The following is a 24719-nucleotide window of genomic DNA, read 5'->3' as shown; positions in this document are numbered from 1 at the left end:
TGAGCAGTATTAAAAGTTGATTTGTCATCACTTTGGTGAATCTTTTAAGTCTCAATGCATTACTTTGGGTAACAGTATTAAAATAAGATTTATTCACTATATGGTTATTATATTACCCATTTTATTATTAGCATATTTTACCTTCACAAAACACTACCTTATACAGGTAGCATAATTTACCTACCAGCACTTCTAAAGCTCACTAAATAACATAATGTATCAAATCACTATTTTACTCCTGCACATAAACTCCGGTAAAATGCAAGTTGTGTTGGAAAAAAAAAAGTCAATAAGCACATTTCCCAAAATGTCTAACTTTTTTTCAAAGGCCCAATGTGTAGGATTTAGTGGCATCTACCAGTGTAGTTTCAGATTGCAACTCCCTCGCTTCACCCTCCCCATCCAAGCACAACATGAACAGCCCGATCTAGAGCGTGTTTGGTTTTGTCCCTTCTGGTCTACTGTAGAAACATAGCAGCTATAACCGCTTATCCCCTGGAGGGTCACGGGGGGCTGGAGCCTATCCCAGCTGACACTGGGCAAGAGGGGGGGTTACACCCTGGCCAGCTTGAAATGAGAGTTCAATGGCAGTTATATGTATTAACAGGAACAGTTGGACAAAAGTTCCAGCAGTTGTTGATATAGTTTATTAACAATTGTTAATGTTGTTAAATTGTGACATGAATTGCTATTCCATGGTTGTCATGTTGTTTTAGTAATTTCAACATTGGCAGAAATCCCTCTTCGACCCATCTTTATACAAGTCAATGGGTTGACCCAACAAGACAAATGTTCTGTCACATAGCAGATGTTGTACATTAACTTGACTGCCAATCACTACTCAGTGCTCCTATGAATACAGAGGACAAAGAGTGCAGAGTGTATCCTTAAGGTCAAACACTAAAGTGTAGAAGAAAGGTACTTAATTCTGAACCTCACCGGATCCACGCTCTTCAGTGTTATCTACTCTTTGAACAGATGCTGTATCAGTAATCGTATAATGTTGCTCTTGATGTAAATGTATTTACCTTGTGCACCTTTGGGACCTTGTCATTTTTAATTAAGCACTACAGCTTATAGAAACCCTTTGCTGTAGTCTTTAGGCAGAACCAGCAACTTTTCCCACTTTGCCGATTTACGCATAGCTCTTTTTTTCTTCCTCAGCTGACCCTGGTGGGTTCTCCGTAACTTTTTAGGTTTAAAAATACATACTCTGAGATTTCCTCCTGCTAGTAAACGGCTCTGGATGAGAGCAGAATCCCATCTGACTCCAGGTGTTTGTTCCTCCAGAAGCTCCGGCTCTGCCTCTGGCTCTCTCTCCTCCAGCAGCAGTGGCTCTATCCCACCGCTCTGCCATGTCCTCCCCACACAACACTCTAAAAAGCCCTATCATGTGTGCAAATTTGATGCTCAAGCTAAATATTTTCAACTCTTGCGTATTTTTAGGGCAAGGAGACGGACCTCACTGTTTTTTTTTTTTTTTTTTATCACAAGCTGCTTATCTGCACACATAACTGACACAGAACGTTGTGCTGCTTGTTCACTGGTCAGTGCAGCAAACCTGTATCTGCTCATCAGTGACTTACAGTGAATTCTAAAAATGTAAATGTTGCCTAAATTGTTTTGTTCTTTTCACAGGATCCTCCAGTTCTTCCTGTCAGCCAATTCACTGAGAAGTTTGTTCACTTCATCACTCAGTGGTGAGTCAGTTGCTGTTGGTGTTTGATATGCTTTGTTTCTAGAAAGGCAAAAAAGAAATTAAGTCAATTAACGACCTTCAGATTTTAAATGGAAATTGGTCCGTTTTCAATATCTGTTGACTGTATAGTGCATTTGTTTGTGATTCTAGTTTGTTTTATTATAATATGTGTATTGCCAACCATCCAAGCCCCACAGAGCAGGACTAAACAATTACAAAGACCACAAGCAGCATTTGAGATAAATGAACCAAATTATCGTAGACGAATCAAAGGAATACTGGTATACAATGGGATTAAAGTGCATTTGCCCGTGTGTTAATGCATTGTGGTTATAATGGTTTTAGCTATAATTTTGAGTGCCACTGATATTGAATAAAAAGCTCTTCTTTTTTTTCTTTTTTTTACAAGGAATGATTGATTTATCTCAGGCAACAAGACAAAGACAATGTTTACCCTGCGTTTGTCCTGATTCATTAGCCGCTTGTAACCTTTACAGTCACACAAATATCTACATACGCACCCAAACCACATGCAAGCTGTGTGTGTGTGTGTGTGTGTGTGTGTGTGTGTGTGTGTGTGTGTGTGTGTGTGTGTGTGTGTGTGTGTGTGTGTGTGTGTGTGTGTGTGTGGCACTCACACACTATACCAGCTGTTGTTTAACCCCCATGCCTGCTTTATTTATTCAAACAAGCCTCTTCTCTCTCAGGACAGACAGAGGTACTGGTGCCCTGCCCTGCATTGTGGCAGGGCTGCCACTATCTGCTCCCAGGCTATTCTCAGAGGATCATGGCCCATTCATTGTGATACATAAACTAGTTACATCACTAACTGCAGACAGGCCCCTGATCTAATTCCTCAAAGACCCCAATATAGGTTATATACATATTATAGAGGGTACTCACAGAAACACACATAAAGCCACTGAACCAATCTGGTGACTGCTAAACTTTTTAATGAGTTATAAGAAATATTAATTGAAATTAGAAGTATTAATTAAATTATTCTTATCAACATAAATGTGCTGTGTTATTAGGCTATAGTGTTTTGCCCTCTTTTTCAGTTTCTGTGGCATGTTTTTTTTTTTTAAAGCCTCCTTTTGATTATCCTCTTGATAAATTAAAATAATTAGGAATGGAATAAAAGCATGCCTTGCACAATTACAAACACATTTTGAGTAGCGGTTTGATATAGACTATCTCTTTTTTTCAGTATGCGGCGGCAACCCAAAGAGAGACCTGCCCCTAATAACCTCATGGTAAGTTAAACCAAGCCTTCCATTAAACAGTTCCAAGGACCACAAAATATAGGTGTTGAATAACTGTGTTCAGAGGGTGATCATATTCATGCATTCCAATAAAAATTCAATTAAACATAATTTTATTATCTTGGTAGTTTTGGGGAGTTTACAATTGTATTTTTTGCAATGATTGGGGTGTTCTGGGTCAAGGACCCTCCAACTTGGTATTGCTGTCTGGAAAGAACAGTAATGAACTTGTTGCTGCCAATGAAAGGTGTCAGAGAGATGTCAGCGAGAAACCTTGAGGTAGGGTTGAAACCTACTTCAGCGATAATTCGTTCAATTCACTGCATTGATGCTAACCTGAATGTATCAGGCCTAGTTGTTGTACAAGAGTCAAATAATTCTAGTTTACAAAAAATATGTTTTATAGCCTAATGAAAATTTGGGACAAAAGGAAGTAATTTGTGTAATTTAATTTGTGTGTGTGTGACCGGGAGAAATTGTACCCAACACATTGTAGACTTATTATTTTAACATGTTTCCTCTACAGAACATAATTAATTCTCAAAATCCTAAAAGTAAACTGTCAACAAAGTGACCTCATGTCTCATCTGCAATTAAGAGACGTGGAGAAACCATCGCTGTTTTCTATTAATTTAAATCACAAAGTCTGTTTCAAAATGTATTTCACATCACCTTTTCTTTTTGGTCATTTACATTTAAAAAAATTTTTTAAAAATTATTACTCATTTAGGTTACATGGTCCACTGTGCAATATTTAGGATAAATTAAATATTCTTAGGTATGTTCTCATTCGTTTATAATCAACTGAAAACAAGAATCGTGTTTTTGTTACCTTAGAATGAACTGTTTTTACCTACAGAGGGAGTGGGTCCACCATGTTGAAACACCATGGTCACCTTGTCCTACACACTGGTCCTTTAACAGCCTTTGACAGGGTGTACTTTATATTGAAACTTCTAATTGGCTCCATTCCTCTAGATTAGGTATATATCGTATATATATATATATATATATTATATATTATGTAAACCAAAAATAAAATATTCCAGAGCACACAAGAATACTAAGATTGACACTGTTTTATTACATTAAAAACAAAACAAGAAGGAGCAAACTGCATTTCGCATGTGGCTTCAGCAGGTTTACTCTGTGCCTAAAGGTCCAGTGTGTAGGATTTAGTGGTGCCAAAGTTTGATTTTGAAGTTTTAAGTTCAGATTGCAACTCCCAGCTCCATCCTCCTTTTCCAAGCACAGAGGAGAAAATATGGGGGCTGCAGAAACAGCCCTATCTAGAGCCAGTGTTTGGTTTGTGTTTGAACTCTGCTGAAGAGGACCCACTCGCTCTGTAGGTAAAATCAGCTTATTTTAAGGTAACAAAACCACAATAATTCTTATTTTCAGGTGATTATTTACTGATGAAAACATACCTATGAATATTATATATATATATATATATATATGACTCTACATTCTTTCTAAATGTTACACACTGGACCTTGTAGGTGTACCTTTAAATAATCCACCAGGTTCACATTCCAATACAATTCAATAGGAAATTCTACTATCCAAGATTAGATGTTAATATTACATTTGCATTAGACAATGAGGTATAATTCCTGTCAGACCTAAAAAACTGGCTGTTCCATACAGTATATCTTCCAATACTACAGCCCTACATAAGATATGATAAAAACAAAATGGATAATTAGATTAGGTATCTTCAGGTGTAATACGGGTTAGGAATGTCTGAAGTTAAATTTTGAAAGTTAAAACTGGATCGTGTGAAAGTTGCCATCAATAGGGGTGCCATTAAAAATATACGTAGGAAAAATTCAAAAATTCAAATATACACAGGCATTAACAAAAGCAAAACATAGTCTCAAAAGCATGACAGTGTGTCTGGCTTAGTATGGTGCGTAGATATATCCATAGATTCTATGCTCTGTGTAGATTTTTACAGACAAAGGAGAGGACTTCAAGTTCCAGCTCCTCCTGTCAGTGTCTCTGAGTCATATATAAGCTAAACCACATACCTCCTTTCCAATGTGGACTGTGTTGTCTCCGTTCTTGCATTAGCACACAAGGCCAGAGCAGTTTGCACAAACTGCCTTTTAAGAGTTGCAACACACTCTTGTTTCTGTGTTAGGACCAAGGACAGCGACAGTTAGGTCCACAGAGAGAGGAGGGGTGAAGGTTTGTGTTGGGAGAACGGAGGGCTAGAGGGTGTAAATGCAGAGCTGCTAACAGATTGTATGTTCTCAGTCTCACACCAGAAAGGAGGAGTAAAGGGAAATGTCTAGACACTCAATGGGAATTCTTGCCTCCAGACAAAAGTGTCTCTTGAGGAAGAGACCACTCACTACTTCTTTTGAGGAATTTCAGCTCATTGTGTTTGCAGTGTGCTGCCTTGAGTACAACTTTTGTACTGAGTGACACTTTTTACTCCGATCATTCATACTTGTGTGTCTAAGTGTGTCAATAAAATTGTTCTAGTGGAGAGGGGGTTGTTTTTAGTTTAAAAAAAATCAGTTTTACATCCTTTTCTTCTCTGATATATGTACTGAATATCTGTTCATACCATCAATAAGAAAATGAATACTTGGCAAGACTGAACTCTGAGCCCTTTTTCACAGAAAGTTCTTGTGATTTATTGTCTTCCATAAATTGGATTCACCACCAAAGCTTTATTTCAACACAAAATAATGCAAGGACAAGGGTTACACCAATATTTATCTGACAATATTCAAGTTATCCCCCAATATATGAACACAATTGATCCCAGGACCAAATTATCAATCGCTTCTTATCAGCGGTGTCTAGATTGTGATATATGTAATTATACATTTCTTTAAAGCCAATGAAACAAACAGTTGATAGGCTGAAAACTGGGCCACAAAAAGACCAAAACATGTTCAGCCCTATGCCATTACTCGGGCAATTCTGTTAATGGTCTCTAAAAAGTTGTTTGAATTTACAAACAAAAACGACTGTGTGTTAGTGAACTAGTGTTAGTCATTAAGTGAATTGAAAGAAGATTGCAAAAACAATCTGAGCTCCTGGTCGGTAGTACCCTAAAGGACTTACAGGCACCCTTTAGGTTTTTGACCACCAGTAGCATTGATGGAGCAACATTTTTTACTTGTGTGTCCCTGTTTTATTTATGTTGTGCAGGACGCAGATGCATGCGTATGGTATGGTAGGTAGCAGTAACACACAAAGAAGAAAGACTGCAAGCTAGTAAACAATCAATGTAAACAATTTGAGATTTGAAATATTTTTTTTAATCCTCTTTTGCAGTTGTTTTATGATGAAGGAAAGGCATTCAACGCATCTGAGATTACACACGTTATACTTCTGTGATTAACACAATGTGAACAAAAAGCCCATTCCTTCCTATATTGTCTCTGTAAAGTTAACAGCTTTAAAGTGCCAAGCTTGACGTGCCAGTTCAGGGTGGATTAGATTGGGATTGAGTCTGCTGAATAAATAAGCGGGCCCTGTGAACGATGCCTAACATCTGAGGAGCATTATTGTCTACACTCTTTACACTGCAGAGCAGCTAAAATGGCTGGTAAAATGAATTCTTCTAGACCACATAGACTAAATAGTCTTTAGTGATTCATGTGTGTTACATTATAGCATACGACCCACCTTAGACTACCAAAAGCATATTTGTTACTAAGTTTAACAGGATGATTATCTCTTAGGAAATTTCTCCACCCGCAATGTTTGAAGTATCGACAGAGCGAGTCTGTACAGCATCAGTGTTACCATAACTTGGCTATCCTTTTATCACTATGCATAGCTTCCTTTTTCAAGGAGGTCGCTTCCACAGACTGCTTTTCCTTCTGTCTGGGTTTTTATATTTTTTGGGTCATCGTGGCTTATATGCTGGCATTTTCATCACTGCTCCTGTCAATGTTTCCTTTTTTTCCACTCTCCTCCAAATTTCTACTCTGCCCCACTTCCTTAATATTCATTGTGATCCTGTGCTCTTTTTCTTTCTATTTTCACAGTTCTCTCTCTATTTTCTATTCACACTTTCTCGCCACCCGTCTTGTCTTTCCTTTACCTATATTTTTGTCCTCCTGTAGGCCTTTCATTTCTTCCTCTGGCCAAGATGAACTGAGATATAAGGTCATGGATGCCTGCCTTTGTGGCACCAGACTGCTGATTGTCTTTCTCTCTCCTCCTCCTCATTCCCTCCTTCCTCCCCACCTCTCACTCTACCCCCAGCCTCTTGAGTACATTAAAACTCTTTACCTATTCTATCTGTATGTTAATGCACCTAGCCACATTTCGCCTGTTCTCCTCTCCCTCTGCTGAACAGGAAGTGCCACCATTTGCTCTCAGTTTTTATTTCTGCAACTCATTTCTCCTGGAAAGTAATGCTGGAAATAACACAATAGTGTAGATGCTGAGCAAATGATGTTTTATGACCATACAAACTCACCTCGTAGCTCTAGTTTGCTCATCAGGTTTCAGTATGTGGTTTCTCTAATCACTGGTATAGCTTTTATTGACGTTATTTTCACGGGGATTTTATCCTATTAGACGTTCTTTAAGGGGCTGCTGTTTGATTGCATGCCTGCTCTTGATTGGTTCTGTCCCTGAAGCTTTAAACAGTATGCTGCAACTACTGGTACTGGATGCTTTGCTCATACTATTAATATTTGATTCTATTAAGTTCAATTTTTTTTATCATTTTACCAAACTAATGCACATTTTTCTCAAGTTAACGCTATGTTCCTAACATGAATAAATGGAGAGAGAACAGGGACAATGCAAAAAAAAAGGGAGTGCAAAGCAAAATGGTGCTAACAGAAGTATAGTACAGTACAATATGTAACAAGTAAATCAATGGCTTGTAATTTGATACCTTATCAAAAAGCCAATGGAAACCTTTAGTTGATCTGGGCCCAGATGGTTTGCACCATGACTCATGATGTTTTTGTCATTTTGTTGGATGCTAAATATCTTGGAGGCCGAGCTCTGTCTGGCCGCATCAAGCTCAATACTTCACTTGTATCAGTAAGAGATCTTTTCTTCCCATTTATTCCAAGTCCCTTCATTTGTAAAGAACATGATGACCCATCAGAGAGGAAAGTGAGTGTGTTTTTGTCTCCTTATACTAATGCATCTTTCATTGTGGAAACTCTATCCTGTCATCATAAGCTAATGACGTTGGTCAGTTGAGGATACTTTCCACTGGCCTGCTCCCAGGACGTTAGCTGCAGGTACTTGGTGATGACCTGTCCTGTCTGAGGTTTCTTGCTTTTGATTCTTTCTCCGCCCCCTTCTCCTTCAATACAAGGCCCAGTCTGTGCGCCTATTTGCTTATTTATTAAGCTTTGGGGCAAGAAAGACATAGTGTCTTTGTGACCCATTACATTTATTATCATATTAGCTTGAATATTTGATATTTTCAGAATCAAATACGAATGATGTAACATTATTTTTGTGTGTGTGTGTGTGTGTGTGTGTGTGTGTGTGTGTGTGTGCTTGTTTTTGCATGTGTTCATTTGTGTGTATGAGAGGAAAAAAACCCTTATATAGTTTGATTGTGATTTGATGGACATTTCATTCCTCCCTCCCCCCTCTCCCTCATCGTCCCTCGTTCCCCAGCCAGCAGCCTTCACACAGCCTTTTAGCACCCTTGTCAATGCAGCCCTCCTATTCTGCTTTTCTATTCATAGGCACACATACACACGCACACAAATTTCGTAGCCCCCTTTCAACCCTGGAGACACCAGATGAGCCCCTCGGTTTTTCACAAAGGAACCCCTCCTGTCTCCGACTGTCCAGCTTTGACGTACACACAAACACACACAAAAAACACAGATAGAAGATAGAGTAGCTTCATAGTTTTGACCACTTGCAGCACCAGTATCAGAAACTCTGGATGTTTGTTATTAACAAACAAACTCTGATTAGTTAATCCACACAATATCAGTCATAGACCGTATCAACATTATAACAACTGACCCTCTCCGTCCATACAGTTTATTGGTGGCTCCTTCATTTATTAATTCCATTCAGGACAAAAAATGTCACTTGTAAACTTTATTTTTAAAATACAAAAGCAGAGAAATTCTAGGAGTTTTCTTTTTGTTTGTTCGTTAACTCTTAAACAAGCCAATGACAAGACCCTGATATCCCTTATGGCCTGACTGAGTGACACCCCATTGTTGAGACAGACATGCATGACAGGAGCTGGCCTTTGTTTTGGTTTTCATATCTGTACATTATGTGGTACAGCTAAAGAGGCAATATTCACGGTTTTGACAATATTGCAGAATTTTACTGCAAAACTTCTGGCATAAAAACATGTCATATTGTTTTGTACAGATACGAACTATATTACACATTTAATCATCTATATGTGTAGTTTCTTTTAGTAATAAGCTTTATGTGGGTGATGTCTGGCACGAGTTCTAGTTTTCAAACTTTGGAAGCAGTTTTAGTGTCTGAGGAGTATGTGTGTTACTGTTTACATCGCTACATGTGCAAAAAGGATTTTCACATGCAGGTTTATGTATTATTGGACCTCTTTGGGGTTCCTGTGTCTTTTCAGAGCTTGTGACAAATCACTGGTGTCTCCTCCTCCCTAAACCTTTCTGTCAGCACCTTCGCTGCCAAATGTTTTCACATTTCACCCTTGGGTCTTCATTGACATAAATCCCATTCACACATACTCAGACTTCATTGCATGGTATGGTACTCCTGTGCAACTGTTCAGTCACGTCATTTTGAATGATAGTTGGAGCCAAATTTACACATAAATGGATGTTTAGATCTTGTACAGTAAAAATAAATTTTTGCCACCTTTTGTTCTGGATCCAGTATTCTTAATAAGACCATATTTTTTCAGGTGTAAGTACAAATTAGACAGTAATGAATATTGCTGTTTAATTAACCTTCTCTCATCTTCTAGAAAAGTTAATGGTCAGTTTAATGGTTGGCCTGGTTGCCAGCCCGGTAGAGCGTGCATCCCATGTACAAAGGCTGAGTCCTTACCACAGCAGCCTGGCTTCAATTGTCATGTCATCCCCCCTCTCCCCTAACACTTTCTGGTCTCTCTACAGCTGTTACTATTAAATTAAGGTAATAAAAGTCCAAAAAATAATCTTTAAAAAAAGGTCAGTTTATCAGTGAAATGGTCAGTGAGTAGTTCTTAAGACGGTTTTTGTGTTGCAGACACTGCGAACGTTCCTTGTTGGTCTGGACTGCCACATGTCTCTCGTAAAGCACCCTGTTCTGCCCACGATCCCACTTCTCTCCATGACCAGCCAGTAGGATTTGTTGGTTCAGCAGCTGCAGTTTGATCTCTGTTCAGTTTTATCTGCCAGGCACACACAAGCCAGAAGCTCCCAAGCTTTGAGGGGGAAATACTGGCCACTGCTGTAGTGGACATCTTGCTCTTTTGTATACTTGGCTGGGCACTCAACTAAGCCATAAGAATTATGATGCTCTTACTGCTCTTGGTTTTCTTGTTTTATTGTCTTTTTTTTTCCTAACTTTTTTCCATTTCAGTGGCTAACATTTATTGTTGTGGCTCATTAATAGGTGGATATCTGGAGAAAGTTCTGCCTCACTATGCAAACAGTTTTGAAAACAGTAGATGGGTTTGAAAATAGCATTAGATGCTTGGATCATTAAGTTTAGAGGGGAAACAGCATTGTACCACTAAGAGAAGTTTCCCTACGTTCCCTGTGCACAAAGATCGACCAAAGTACACACACACATACTGTTCATTCATACACACACTAACCGAAGCCAGCCAGTTTCCACAGGGAGCTAGTGATTAGCATGCAAATCTGTAAAGACCTAGTTATTCTATCTACCTCTTCACCCTTCTCTGTCTCTCTCCCGCACACACACACACACTGACAAACACACCATGTTTCCTCCAACACTATTCTAATGAGGTGATGACCAGTCTCTTGTTATAATTGCCTCAAACTCCTTTTAATTTCTTCTGAGCGTATTAATCATACATAGAGTTATTTAAAATCGCATAAATTAATCTTAGATTAAACAGACCCTTCAAAGACATCAAACAATTAAAGAGTTAGGTAGAATTTCCCCTGGGTTTAGGCCATTTCTATTTGAGCGGAGCAGTTGCAGGTGATTATCCCATTTTGATGTGGCCAGACGGTGATTAATGTAACTTTTAAATGAGTCCTTCCCCCGTCTCACCTCTGTCCGCACGCTGCTACAGCAGAAAGTCACAACACCTTCAATGACCTAACTAAGGAGCTCTTATTCACTCTGTATTTATAACTCTTCCCTTACAGGTTTCATACTTAATTTAATTTGCAAGTCATTTAATTATTACGTGATTATGCGTGTGTGTGAGTGAATGTGCGACAGACGGAGGATGTGTTCCTGATATCCTCAATATCAGGGTGTGTGCACCTGTATGTATCTGCATCAAAGCAAGACTCTTAAGGCAGCTTGTCTCTAATATAGTGGTGGCAGTCTAAAGCAGTTTTTCCCAACCTGGGGGTCTTATGTGTTGGGTATTGGGGTTGATAGAAGAAAAACAAATTAGACAAAGGGAAGAAAAAAATTCTGCAACACAAAATAGATAAAAGATAAATATTTTCATCATTGTGAACTTTTAGCTTTTTTCTTGTGAAACACTGGATAGTTTCTCCTCATTGGGATTCTACAAGCTATTAAACTTAAGTCCTTTGAGTGGTCGGATGACTAGAAAGGTGCCCTATAGGGGCAGTCCATTTACCATTTAAACTATTAAAATGAGACAATATGAGAAGGGAACATCACCCTTTAGTTGAGCTGCTCACAGACATTCGACCTGTACACAAAGCTGGGCTACAAAGAGTCACATAGGCAGACAGGTGCAAGGGGACTGGTTCCCTTTCCAGATGTGTATTCAGGTTACATACGTTGGAAGCTCTTGTTGCCACCTGCTGTGTAAAGATCAGTGTCTTGCTTCAAACATTGTTCGATATTTGTGGTATGTTGCCAGCACTGTATGGTATATAAACCCACCACCTTTATAAAGTTATCTGTTCTGGAGCTTTCAAATAGATGGAGTTTGTCTAGTTGTCATGGAAATAGTCATTTTTGATTGAAAGTTCCTTCTTCACCTTGGAAAAACTGTAGTTGACTAAACAATGTCAACACAAGGTCTATTTAGTGGGTGTTCGGCTCTGGAGCTTTTCATCAAATTACGCCATCTAAGACCTTATTGTCTAGTTTGACTTTCTTCCTTGCCTGCTATCTATCGTGCATACTGTCTCTAGTTCTCTCTTTTTCTTACTTTCTTTACTTCTTTTGCTACTTTTTACTTACTTACCTTTAATCAGGTATTTTTCATTCAGAAAGAAAGATCAGGCCCCAACCACAGCTTCAGTTGAAGAAATATAGTATGTGTCTCGGCCAAGTAAATGTTGTGTTTCTACAGTGTCTTTGCTTGTGTGCATTTATGCTGGTCGAGTGTTGTATGACAAGCCACGCACCTTCATCCAGGTCAAATTCCAGCAGATGTCTCTGGCCTGTCAGGGTTAATTTCTGGAGCAGAGGTGGAAAGTTGGATTTTAAAGACATCACTCAGGACTTCCTTCTTTATTTCTGTCTCACTCCCTCTCTACTGAGGCAAGGAAGAATGATTGATGAGATGGGTATTCAGCACATAGGGGCACCCAGGAGCGTCCACTCCACCCGTCTCATACTGACACACACACAGACACATACACACACACCCTCACACTGATATGAGAGTAATTAACCTCAGACTGTGTTAACCCCAGCTGCCCATTAGAAGGACAACAGGATTGATGGGGCTCCCCCAGTCCTTCACAATCTCTACATTTAGTGCAGGATTAGAGCACACAGGAATGTGTTACCATTTCCCTTTCAAATGTAAAACTGCACCAGATTAAAAAATGTGCTGAATGTATGTTCAGTCAAAAATAACAGTAGTGAGCAAAGGAAGAATCAAAGTCAAACAAAAGTTAAACATTAATTTTGGTAGATTTCTAAAGGAATCACAATACTACTATAACTTTTAAAATGTATCCACCCTTCATGTGACTTTATTTTTATATTCTTCAGTTTAACATATTTTCCAGTGTGACCACAAATAGACAAGAAGGATCCCAGGAGGAAGAAAGTGGACCGTCACTACCAGTCTGTCCTACTTTGTTACTAATCTTACATTGTCTGCACCAGTTTGGATGTTGCTGGGGAGTATTTAACGTTGTTCCACCCCCAAAAAAAGAACAGCGTAGTGAGTGTGAGCACCCCCACCGTTGCCGGTCAACTGATCTGAACAGTGTGAGAATATAAGTCGCGGGTTGAGGCCGTGAAGAAAGGCAGATTACATCGTGTAGCTTGAGTTAACACAACATGCAAGATTAATAGAAAAATACACAGTCCTCTCAGTTCCAGTTAACAGTGTCGGTCTCTTGTTGTTAAGGACAGATATATGAAATCGGTGTTGACAAGTTCATTTAAACTGACCGACCGCAGCGTTGTTTATCTAATTGGACATCTAGACACCACAAATAAAATTCATGGTCAGCCTCAGTTGAAGTGTCTCATTTACAACCTCGTCCCTTCTCACCTCTGACCCCTTCCGTGTCCCCTGTGACCTCTGGCTCTGGTCTGCAAAGTCCCCCAGATGAGCCTGGTGATTGGGACTGCTGTCATTGAGATGTCACATGTGATGTCTCTGTTTCAGTCCTTCAGCAGTAACAAGTGAACCCTGCCTTGGCACTATTGATGAAAATCTGTAAAGATTAAAACTACTCTTAATTGAAATTAAAACAAATGAAAACATTTCAAAAGTTATTACAAAGATGGTTTGTGTTGCTGCCACTGTTTCCTTATATTACAAATTTCGTTTTACAACTTGTGATAATTCACGTAGATCATTAAAGATATTTCTTTAATGACCCGACAGGCCATTACTTAAACGTTTGGCATTTAAAACTAAATCTGTTGGACATAAATATTTAAGAGGGTTTAATGATGTTCCTGTTCAGTTTATTTGTATTTTATTATAATTTCTTCAATCGGGATTGAGAAGAATTAGACAAGCAGAACTAAACTATACACTTCACATAAACGTGTAATAATGTTTGTGGCTCCAATCTGTTTGATAATAAAAATACTATTGTAGAAAAGGTCTAACATTTTTAATAGCTGGAATATCATTTTTCTCTGTTTTTATGAGAAAGCTTATTACTTTTGTTTTTTACAGCCACTTCAGTGCATTTTTTTCAGTGGAGGACAAATATTCTGAAGGTCAAATGTAAACTGGAAAGTGAAAAGATGTTTTTTTTAAAAAACTATGAAAAAAACTATGATGGCAAAATTTAAAAACACAGTCCCATTTTGTGCCGTTACATTAATTTATTCACTTAATAACCTTTTTAACTCAGCTCATTATTGTTAGTATTATTATAGTATTGTTAGTAAATCCAGGGTTTTTAAAAAAATAATTGTTTCAAATATGTTTCTCTTCCATATAAAACAAAATAAACCCAAACTTGTCAGTTGTTTTCTAAACAGAAATGATTTAACACTTCTGTCTTTCTCTGTATTTCTTAGGATCATTCCTTCATCATTCAGTATAATGACGGTAATGCAGAGGTGGTGTCCATGTGGGTTTGTCGCTGTCTGGAGGAGAGGCGAGCTCAGCAGGCTCAGGGACACGTCTGACGTCCTCCTGCTGTCTGCCCATGATGGACCAGGACGTTTGAAACCTTCAACACTTATCAATGGCTTCAAGGTCCAGTACGTCCATATGCACTGTAAAAGTGACTTGATATACACGGACAAAAATCACTAGATGTTGAATACTTTAGGTGAGTAAATCTCACCTGGAGTGTGTATGTGTGTGTGCTATATGCCATGACATTGAGGAGCTCACATCTTTTGAACTCTGCATCCAAAAAGCGCACAGAGATTTCTTTGTAGCGTGAGGTCTCCATCTGCAGCTTCGTCCCCATGTTTTTTTGAGAGATACAGAACTGCAGCGAGCGCCACAGTCGTCTGAGTGAAGAGAAACGGTCCTGATTAACAGGATCAGTGACAATAAACAAGTTCAAAGCATAAGACTGCAATACGCTGACAGAGTTTTTGCTCTGTTTCTAGGATGGTGTCTCAAATAACCATTGTGTGCTTTACTGTTGACAGCCCTCTAGTGAATGTTAAGGTTTTTGCCTGTGAATAACTGCCCATGTGTGTGCCTGTTTTTCCAGTGGTGTAATTTATTACCTCAACAAACTTTTAAGTTGTCACTGTAATATGAAAACTTCCCCCCAAAATTGTTCCTGTTTTAATACCAGGAGTAAAACATTTGTATCCAGTCATTCCCTAACATTGTGAGGTTGGGGTGTTACATGGATACAAAGCTCTGTCTGTCTTAAGGGGTGTTGGAATGAAACAAGCCTGCAGTATCAATGAGTTTGAAGCACTGACACACATTTTATTTTCTTGGCTCTCAAGCTTACTGACCAAACAGTTTGTTGTTCACACTCATCAAGTGGAAACCCCCACCCTTGTTTTATTTTAATGTTTAAAACTGTTTTTAACTCGGTTGCACATCTTTTATTTCCATTTGCAAGGAAATGCTCGACGTTGAATGCCACTGAACCGACCCTTTGGAGAGGAAATTGTGCTGAAGCAGTTCTCCTCATTACTTCAACTGCTATTTGTTTTTCTTTGAAAGAGTAATGTAACAGAATCCGTAACTCTTCCTTCCCTTACAGACTAACTCTTTATTAATTCTAACTTGTTTTATCCACTTTCTCACCAGTAAATCCTTTCTTTAGCTAAATATGTCATGTACTATACAGAGAGTTTACGTTTCTGTTGCATTACTCGTGAGTGCTGTAGAGGGGGAAACGATAATGCCGTGCACTAAACACCAAAGACCACTGACGACTCAAACAATGGATTACATTGATTTCTCATGACTGAGGCTGAACGTAAAATGAATCGCTTGACACGGTCTTTATGTGTAGCTGTTGAAATGTGTAATGCTCAAGTGCAATTAACTTCCATTACTTCCACAAAGGCACAGTAAACGCAGCCTACACTGACATGATGTGTGCGGTGTGAGCATCGCTGGAAACGAATGTAACGGCAGTACATCAGCGCAACAGAAAAGGCTTAAAAACCAGTGTGTAGGAAATTAGTGGCATCTAGTGGTGGGATTGCAACCAACGGGAACCACTTGACTCAATAAAGCGTGTAGGAGAAGGCCCTATCAACAGTCAGTGTTTGGTTTGTCCACTCTGGGCTGTTGTAGAAACATGGCAGTTTAACATGGCGGACTCCGTAGAAGATAACCCACTCCCTCTGTAGATAAAAACGGCTCATTCTAAGTTAACAAAAAGACAACAATTATTATTTTCGGGTGATTATGCATTAATTAAAACATACCTATAAATATTATTCAATTTCTGCCAATAGATCCTCCTAAATGTTACACACTGGACCTTTAAGCATCAGTTTATTTTACATGTTGAGTAGTTTCTCCATTACACTGCTCAGTGTAAAACAATCAAATGTGATCCATCATACCATTCATAATTCTCTATAAGATTTCTTGCATATTTACATGAACAAGCCCACACTCGGTCCATTTTTTTATCATAATTTTGTCAATCATCTTATTTCCAGAGTGGATTGTTGTTATTAATGTTCATTTCACTGTTGTCCCACAATGAAAAACTATTTGAAGATGGAAGAGTGTTATCTTCAGGAACAGCGTGAAAACAAGAAAGGTTAAGTCTCTCTTTCTACAACTACAAATTACAATTGAAAGTTTTGGTAAAAGTAATTTTGCCGAAAAATACCAATGTGAAGAATTAACCTTTACTCTTTGGACAAACATTTTGCTTTCTGTTGAAGCAGGAGCTTTCAAATCGCACTTTAATCAGCGTGCATCGTATCATTTCAAGTACAAACCACTACTCCTTATGGCAGATTGGTCAGAGTAGTCTAACAAGTAACGACTTCTCATAGCGCCCTCTACTGGTTGTGTTCAGTACTTTTCCATATCTAACAGTTCAATTATTGTTAATAAATATTGCTTATAACAATGTGCTTCATTCTGTGTTACAACTGTTGGGATTCCAGGTCATTCCTAACTAATTGTTTATGTTTGTTAAACAACCAGCAGAGGCGCTGTTTGTCAAGATCCTTCCCGTATTTCATTATTTGCCTCAGAAACCGGAAAATGAGGCACAGCCTTTTTTTTTTTTATAAATATACTTTCACTTAACTGTGGGAGGGACATCTGTAAAAGATGCCATTCATTTTAATTGTTAAAAAAAATTGTTGAAACTCAAAATGAAAAGTAACTGAAATACAACAGTTGCACAACGAATAGAATATGCACTCAGCATTATACCACTCATATCTTTAATTATATCCATCGAACTGTCACTTCGGGTAAGTCATGTACCAAACTGACATCCACATTACATTAAATTGGCCTTAAATGTAACTAAAGCTATAAATACTAGCAATCTAGTTAAACTAGTAAATAAGTGTGGAGAAAAAAAGAGTAGTGTGTGTAGTGGCCACTATGAACACTCTGCAAATGTTAATGTATTCTTGCAACTCAAACGAAACCAAAAAGAGAAAAAAAGATTTAATATTTCTGTACTTTAAGCTCCAAAAGCTCAGATGCGTCTTTTTTTGGTTTTGTATGTTGTACTCACTGATTTTTATCAATACATCTGCAGTGTCAGTGGGAGTTTACTTATTTATTTTTTTTACTTTTCAGTCTGCTTACAATGGAGATCATCTCTTGTGACTCTTGCCCTGTTTATTTTTCCTGTTTTTGCCAAAACCACAAAGCATTTAGTCAGTGATGGGACTCAGCAGAAATACTAGTGCTGTGATGTTACTGGCTGATTATGGCCTTTTCTGTAATTATCTGTGTTGGCACATATTCCAACCATAATGCACAAATAATAAAAAGTATTTAAACAATAATTTGGGTAAGTTTGAGAGTTTGTTCCTCACTTTTATTCCATATATTCAGTCTACATGTCGATTTTCTTTTTAAGGGAAACAGATTTCACTGCTTTCACACGAATGTCACAAATATGAAGTTATCAGTTTAAAGGTGCAAACGTTCACCCTGCACCGCTCATTGTAGTAATATGTTGCATTCAGACTCTTTCTCTTCACCGTCCTAGATGTTTAAAATAGATCCCTCTGTAGATGAAGTTTCTCTGATGGAACATTTTGGATACATAACATTTAGGAAAGGATACTGTATTTAAAGCTGTGTCCCAGCTCCATGCTACATATTAATTCTGAGCTGGTTTTTAATGTGTAAAGCATTTAAAGTACAATTAAGTTAAGTTATCCTTTATTGATCCCTGTAGGAAAATTCTTTCTCTGCATTTGACCCAACCTAAGTACTAGGAGCAGTGGGCAGCTACTGTGCGGCGCCCAACTCCAGATCTGAGCCAGGGCCTTGGTCAAGGGCTCTGACTGGAGAATTAACCAGTGGGGGACACTGGGGAGACAGAACGGTTTGTACCCAGGACTTTCTTGTTATGAGGCAACCATTTAGCCACTCTGCCTCAGAATACTTAAAGATGTAAGTATGCATAGAATGATTTTTGATGAGGTGCCTTGTGCCAAGACAGCTCCAGAAACATCAAAATAAAACACAAACTAGTATCTGCAGGACCGTTGTATTAGACTGCATTAGATTTAGCTAGGTGTACCTAATAAACTGGTAACAATCCTGATGGTGTTTTCATTAAAATTACAATAACAAGAGTTGGGACACCTCTAGGACATGGCCCCAGCTCTTCACATGGCTTTACATATATAGAAGAATGATGGTTGCTTCATTAATAGTTTGACATTTGCATGTCTCGGCGTAGAATGACCCAAACCTGTGAGCACCTCCCTATCTTAAGTTCAATTGCAATTTGCATTTAATAATTAATCTTAGTCAACCTTTAATTAACGTCAGCCTTATTCTTGGCTATTAATTTGTGCATTAACCTGTAAAACGTAGTTCAAAGTACACATACATACCCCAGAAAGGAGACTGTGCTTAACTTGTGTTGTTTTTTTCTCTCTTAAAGCATCAATTATGTGCACATTTCTTGTTCCACAGGTTAACACAGTAAGGGAAAGGAAAGCTCTCAAATGCCTGAACATGAATCACCCTCAAACCATCTGCTCCTGATGTTGAACTCGATCACCTCCTAAACAATAGGTGCATACATTTACCAGTCGGATAGAGTTTATTAGAGGATCTAAAGTAAAACATAGACATCTTGATAACAGAATTTTAACCTAAACCCCATCGGTTGCTCTCATTCATTTAACCAAGCAGACAACCCCTCAACAGCATCTCATGTAGAGCTAGATCTCCCAAACTGATGTCCTGATGAGCCTCTGATGGTAATGAATTGTGTTTTTAAGGTAAAATAAATCCACAACTACCCAAACAAGCCCTTGTGTTTTTACATTTGTTAGAGTCTGTTAATGTTAAAAATGTCTCAATATGAAGACTGATGAATGTGGCTAATCTTAATTTGTCCAAAAATATGCTTTGAAAAAGACAACGATGCTTCTAACACATCAACTCTGAGGACAAAATGTTTGCTTGCTGCCTGATATATCCCACTGACAGGTGCCATGATAACCAGATAATCAGTGTTATTCACTTCACCAGTCATTGCTCATAATGTTATGGCCAATCTGTGTATATAGGCCGTTCACATTAATGTAAAAACCATGAATACCATGCATTTAGCATTTAGTATGGCATCATTATATAGACAGATTTTCTCTCAGCTCACCCAACTCTGACTTCCAGCATCACCGAATGCATTCACCAAAATCATTGAATGTAAATATACAGAAATGCTGTCATGCTGCAGTTATTGTGACAGTGACAGGGTTTGATAAACAGTTCACACATTCAGGTGTAAAACAGTAGTGGAACAACTATCTGGCCTATAGAGGGCCTGAGAGTTAATTACTCAAATAACCTCTTAAATCTCTTTTTTTGCCTTGAGCATCAAACAGCTGTGATCTCAAGAAGCTGATGTCAAGATCACAAAAAACTGTCTTGCTGTCATTTTAAAATTAAATAAACAAATCAAATTTTTACCCTTGTCCTCTCTGGGCTTCCATACAGACTCGTGGCCTTCACAGCTTTATTGTGTTACTTACTGTTAGACATGCTTTGTTCTTCAATCGGAGACCTTGTACAATGTTATTTATACAAGTTCCTGTCTGAATGCAGCTCTGCATGTATTGCCAGGCAGCCTGATTTGATAATTATACAACTGTGTGTAACACAACAGACCCATGAAGGTGTTTCAGGACCCTGACACACACCTAAACAGCATGTAGTCAGTCTGTGCTTTTCTGTATTATATGTATTGTCAACTCTTTAAAAGGAGCCTCAGAAAGCAGAAGGACAAACGGCGTGATTTTCCAAAGCTCATTTATACTTATGTGATCATGCAGAAGTGTATTCCCCGCTTTGTTTGATCTTTAAATGAAAACCAGGTTTAGCAAAATGATTTTGTGATTGAGGTTACCTTCACTGATCCTCCCCTTGTGACAGATACAGCTATTTGACCCCTTTTTACACTGCAATGTAAGCACTAATTATTCTTCTGAGGGACACCAAAGGAAGTAATACAACAAATACTCGCTATGAGCCAGAATACTGCTCGTCCTTGCGTTTCTTTTTTTTTTTAATGACAAGAATCTCTTATGGGAAAGAGGACTGCCTCTATACTGTATGGACCTCGTGCCACCAACGTCCCAGAAAAGTGCTTCATGTTCGAGAAAGTTGATTAGAGGTTGAAAAGTGCGGGCTCGACTCTGGTACACACTTCAGCATCTGTCCAGAGCCTTCACTGAGACTTTAGCCGGGCAGGAAATCATTCTGCCTTTGTCACATTTACTATAGTATCCTTTAAAAAAACAACGTTGGACACCTGCTGCCAGATCAATTAGAGAGTTGTCCTAAAGTATTGACCTGCTGCTGCGCGCTGCCAATGAGAGGCCTTTCAGAAGTTTGCATAACACTGTGAAGCTCTTTATGATGGTCCGTTCAAGAGAGAATATCTGAACATTCTTGCATCTCTTTCCACAGCTATCCAGGGGTGCTTATTTAAACATTAACAGGATTTCTGTCTGTTAATTCGTCTCACGTCCACTCTGCTAACTGTTCAACTACTACTACTACCGTGCATAGCTTCAAAACATTGTACTGCACCGTAAAAGCTGCTGCAGTCCTGTTTATTTTTGCACTTTGATATGCAAAATCACAGCTCCTCTTCAGCAACAAAACCTTTTAAAATAGCTTTTTTGCTTTCCCAAGGAAGGAATAATATTGATCAAAGTGGGAACCAAACACTTCTGGGAATCTCACAAAATGCTAACGTCAGCATGTCCACATGTTGACAGTGACTATGTTAACATTCTGGTGTTTAAGAGGTGTAATGTTTACCATGTTTACCATCTTACTTAAGCTAATAACATTTACTAAATAGCACTTAACACAAAGTACAGCTGAGGCTGATGGGAATGTCATTGGTTTTGCAGGTATTTGGTCATAAACCAAAGAACTGGACAAACTAAAACTGCCAGGGAGTCGGGGAATTACAATTAATCTTGAGCAGGACATAAATGTCTGTACCAAGTGTCAGCAATCCATCCACCGGACATTGAGACATTTCACTCAAAGCTTCAAATGGAAACCTGATGGTGTTGCTAGAGGAAAAGTGAGGGGATCACCTTTAGGATCCATTCTCTTCGGACCACGAATGTCTACACAGAAATTTGTGCTAAACGTTGATATTTCAGTCTAAAACAAAATGTACTTGTTGCTTTAAGAAAAAGTTATTTTAGTGTTAATGTTGTGGCCCCTTCCTGTCAGCAGATCATGTGAATCATTGCAACTAGGACTTCATCACAGCCCAGACTCTTCTGTTTTATGTGTTGTTGATGGCTCTGGTGATGGCAGATATGAAATATCTCAATGTTGGGTGGATCTCATAAGATGCAGTTCATACATTCATGGTCCTCAACCGATGAATCTTACTGACTTTGGTAGTTCCTGTTTTTGGTTCAGAGCGACGTGTGTCTACAGCTGTTGGTTGGTTCAGGATCTGTGTAAACTGTGGTGACTTCTCTTCTCTCTAATATCTAATATCCCTCCACTGCAGCTCAGCAGGGACACACTGTCTGGAGCAAAGAGGTAACTTCTTACTTAAAAGACAGATACTCATTTGACTGGACAAACTCAGACTGCTGATGATAGTTTGAGCTAAACTTTAAAATCGTTTTTTCACACAAGGACTGTAAATATACACCCCATCTCTCATACTGGAGTAGCATTAGGAAGGGATTTCTTCACTGGCAGTAGCAGGAGGAAGCATTGTTTTAAGGTAGACCTGAGACAATATGAACTTAGCCTTTAAAGGGATAGTTTGAGTTTTTTTCAAGTGAGGTTGCAGGAGGTGCTTATCCATAGTGTATTTGCTACAGTAGACGGCGGTCGGCACGCCTCCAGTTTGGAGGAGCAGGCAAGAGTGCAGAAGATAAGCACTGCACTGCTGAGGGTGGGGGCTGCAGAAAAACATATTTAAGCCACCTAAAAAAATTCAATATCAGTTTAAGTATATGCTATATTTAGAATATTTTAACTGGTTTAGTGTGGCATTAGGGAGAACATAGATGGATATGAGGGCTTCATTTTACTGTTGGAAAGGGCAGTCGGTAAGTAAAGCAGTGCTTAGTTTCTGCTTCTCCAGACTGGGGACACACTGAACACTGTAGGTAATACTCTGACTATACATAAGTACCTCCTTCAACCCCACTTTAAACTCTCTTTAACAGAGGCACATACCTCTTGCCTGAGGGGTAGTTTATGTCTTACAACTGAACATTACACATGGGTTGTAGCAAAGACTGATAACCAATAATCGTTTATATTCAGTGTCTTTTTGGGCCACAAAATATTACATTTAAGGCCTGTTTGTTTGGCATTTGGTAAACATTTGCTTTAACTTGGAGGATTCAGTATATTAGTGTAGAGAAATTAACACATTCAAATTAATACAACTAATGTATTTAATCTTTGTTTGTGCAGGTTGGAGGTTTGGGGTGGAGCATGAGTCGCCTCATAAAGTCCTCACTTTACATCTATTACATTATAACAACCTGACATGATAAGTTGCCTGTTAACACACCTGCCGATCAGATTTAGCCGAACTGCAGCCTGCTGGGAGCGGTGATGATGATGATGATGAAGATCAGTCAGTCCCGCATTGTGACAGCTCTGCCCCTGCCACAACTGCTCTCTGTGTCGTGTAAATTGTGGCATCAGATGATCTATGGCCGTGCCTCGTGTTGACCTATAGTGATAATATGTCTGGAATGAAAATTTGGATGCTCCATGATCTCATCTGGCGGGCCTCTCTCCGGGATATTGACCGCGCTTTGTTTTGGAGATGCGTCTTCATTTCTGGCGGTCCGGGACCGTCATATTCCCAAATCCCCACCGAGCTGCGTCTCCGCTTTGTGTCGGCCGATGACCTTTTTCCAGAGCAGTCCGACTTGATTAGCACATCAGGCGGGACAATGAGTGGTCGCTCTGTACACAGCCATTACCCAGATCCCTTTATCAATGTCCTGTAATTAAAATGTCACCGTTTAATTTTCGAGCCATCGCTTTCCTCTCGGCGGAATCTCTCCTCCAATAAAAAGTGCAATCGAAATGCTCTTTTCACTGGAAACAAAAAAAAAGGGTATGGAGAAAGCGTTTAGGTGAGCCGAGCAGCGAGGGGATCAATAGGCCCTTTAGTCCGAGAGGAGGATTGATTGGTCTCTAAAATGGGATTTATAGGGGTCATGGTTTTATAGGGTGCTGATACAACTGTTAATTATAAAACATTTGGCCTCAATTGCTGCTGTTATTAAACCTGTCCTGATTGAGGGGGGCTTGATTTATCTTTTTTATATCATATGGCAAAATGCAAGTGTGTGGGGAAATAAACAATGAGGTGAAACACAATATATGATCAGCTGCCTTAAAACACTCCAAACACACATCATTGTTTTACAGTTAGAGGTATTATTATTACTAATCTGCGTTTTAAATCCTCTTTTGTTTCACACTGATGCAGCTTTTAGATGTTGCAGTGGACTAAAAGCATATAGACACATTTGTTTTATTGGCTGCATGTTTACATTAAACAATAAGTCCGTGATGTGACAGCTGATTAGATAAGAGGTTTGAACTTGATCTCAAGTTGCCGATCAGGGAATCAATCAATGAATAAATAAACATATAAGGGAAATAGAGTCCCCCCATCTTAAACTACATCACTGTCACGTTTGTTGACTTGTAATTATAACACAGTAAATTAACTAAAAAGTAAAAGCATTTGTAGGTACCTTTGTATGCAAGAGGTGCTCCAGTGAACGCAAAACAATAAAACATTTAAATAAACTTTGTTAAAATAACAGTGGAGCAAAAGCAGCCTGTAACATATCTAATAAGAAGAAGATGTAATTTGGCACAATACATGAGAAATTCCCACCTGTGATGTTTTGTAAACTGAATTTAAAGGTTTAGTCATTTGGTCTGTGGACATTTATGCGGATTTATTGTGCAGCCAGTGTCCTGTCTTTGCTGTTAAACATGTAAAACTACAAAACTGCAAATTAAACGCTTGTTAAACGTTACCCCCCCCACCCAAAAAAAA

At 38.7% G+C, this 24719-nt stretch overlaps 1 protein-coding gene across 1 annotated transcript in view; it reads left to right on the top strand.

Annotated features, from left to right (window-relative positions):
- The window catches only part of map2k5 (mitogen-activated protein kinase kinase 5), a 54662-nt gene extending 36713 nt beyond the window's left edge, over positions 1 to 17949 (top strand). The window contains exons 20-22 of the mRNA XM_051379650.1: positions 1639 to 1700; positions 2910 to 2955; positions 14548 to 17949. Coding sequence (XP_051235610.1) covers positions 1639 to 1700; positions 2910 to 2955; positions 14548 to 14658 — 219 coding nt within the window. The 3' untranslated portion in view covers positions 14659 to 17949. The remainder of the gene's footprint in view (positions 1 to 1638; positions 1701 to 2909; positions 2956 to 14547) is intronic.
- Positions 17950 to 24719: the final 6770 nt, after the last annotated feature.

This window comes from Dicentrarchus labrax, unplaced genomic scaffold (genome assembly GCF_905237075.1).
Source record: "Dicentrarchus labrax unplaced genomic scaffold, dlabrax2021, whole genome shotgun sequence".
Classification (NCBI taxonomy): domain Eukaryota; kingdom Metazoa; phylum Chordata; class Actinopteri; family Moronidae; genus Dicentrarchus; species Dicentrarchus labrax.
This window is presented reverse-complemented; position numbering and strand designations above follow the sequence as displayed.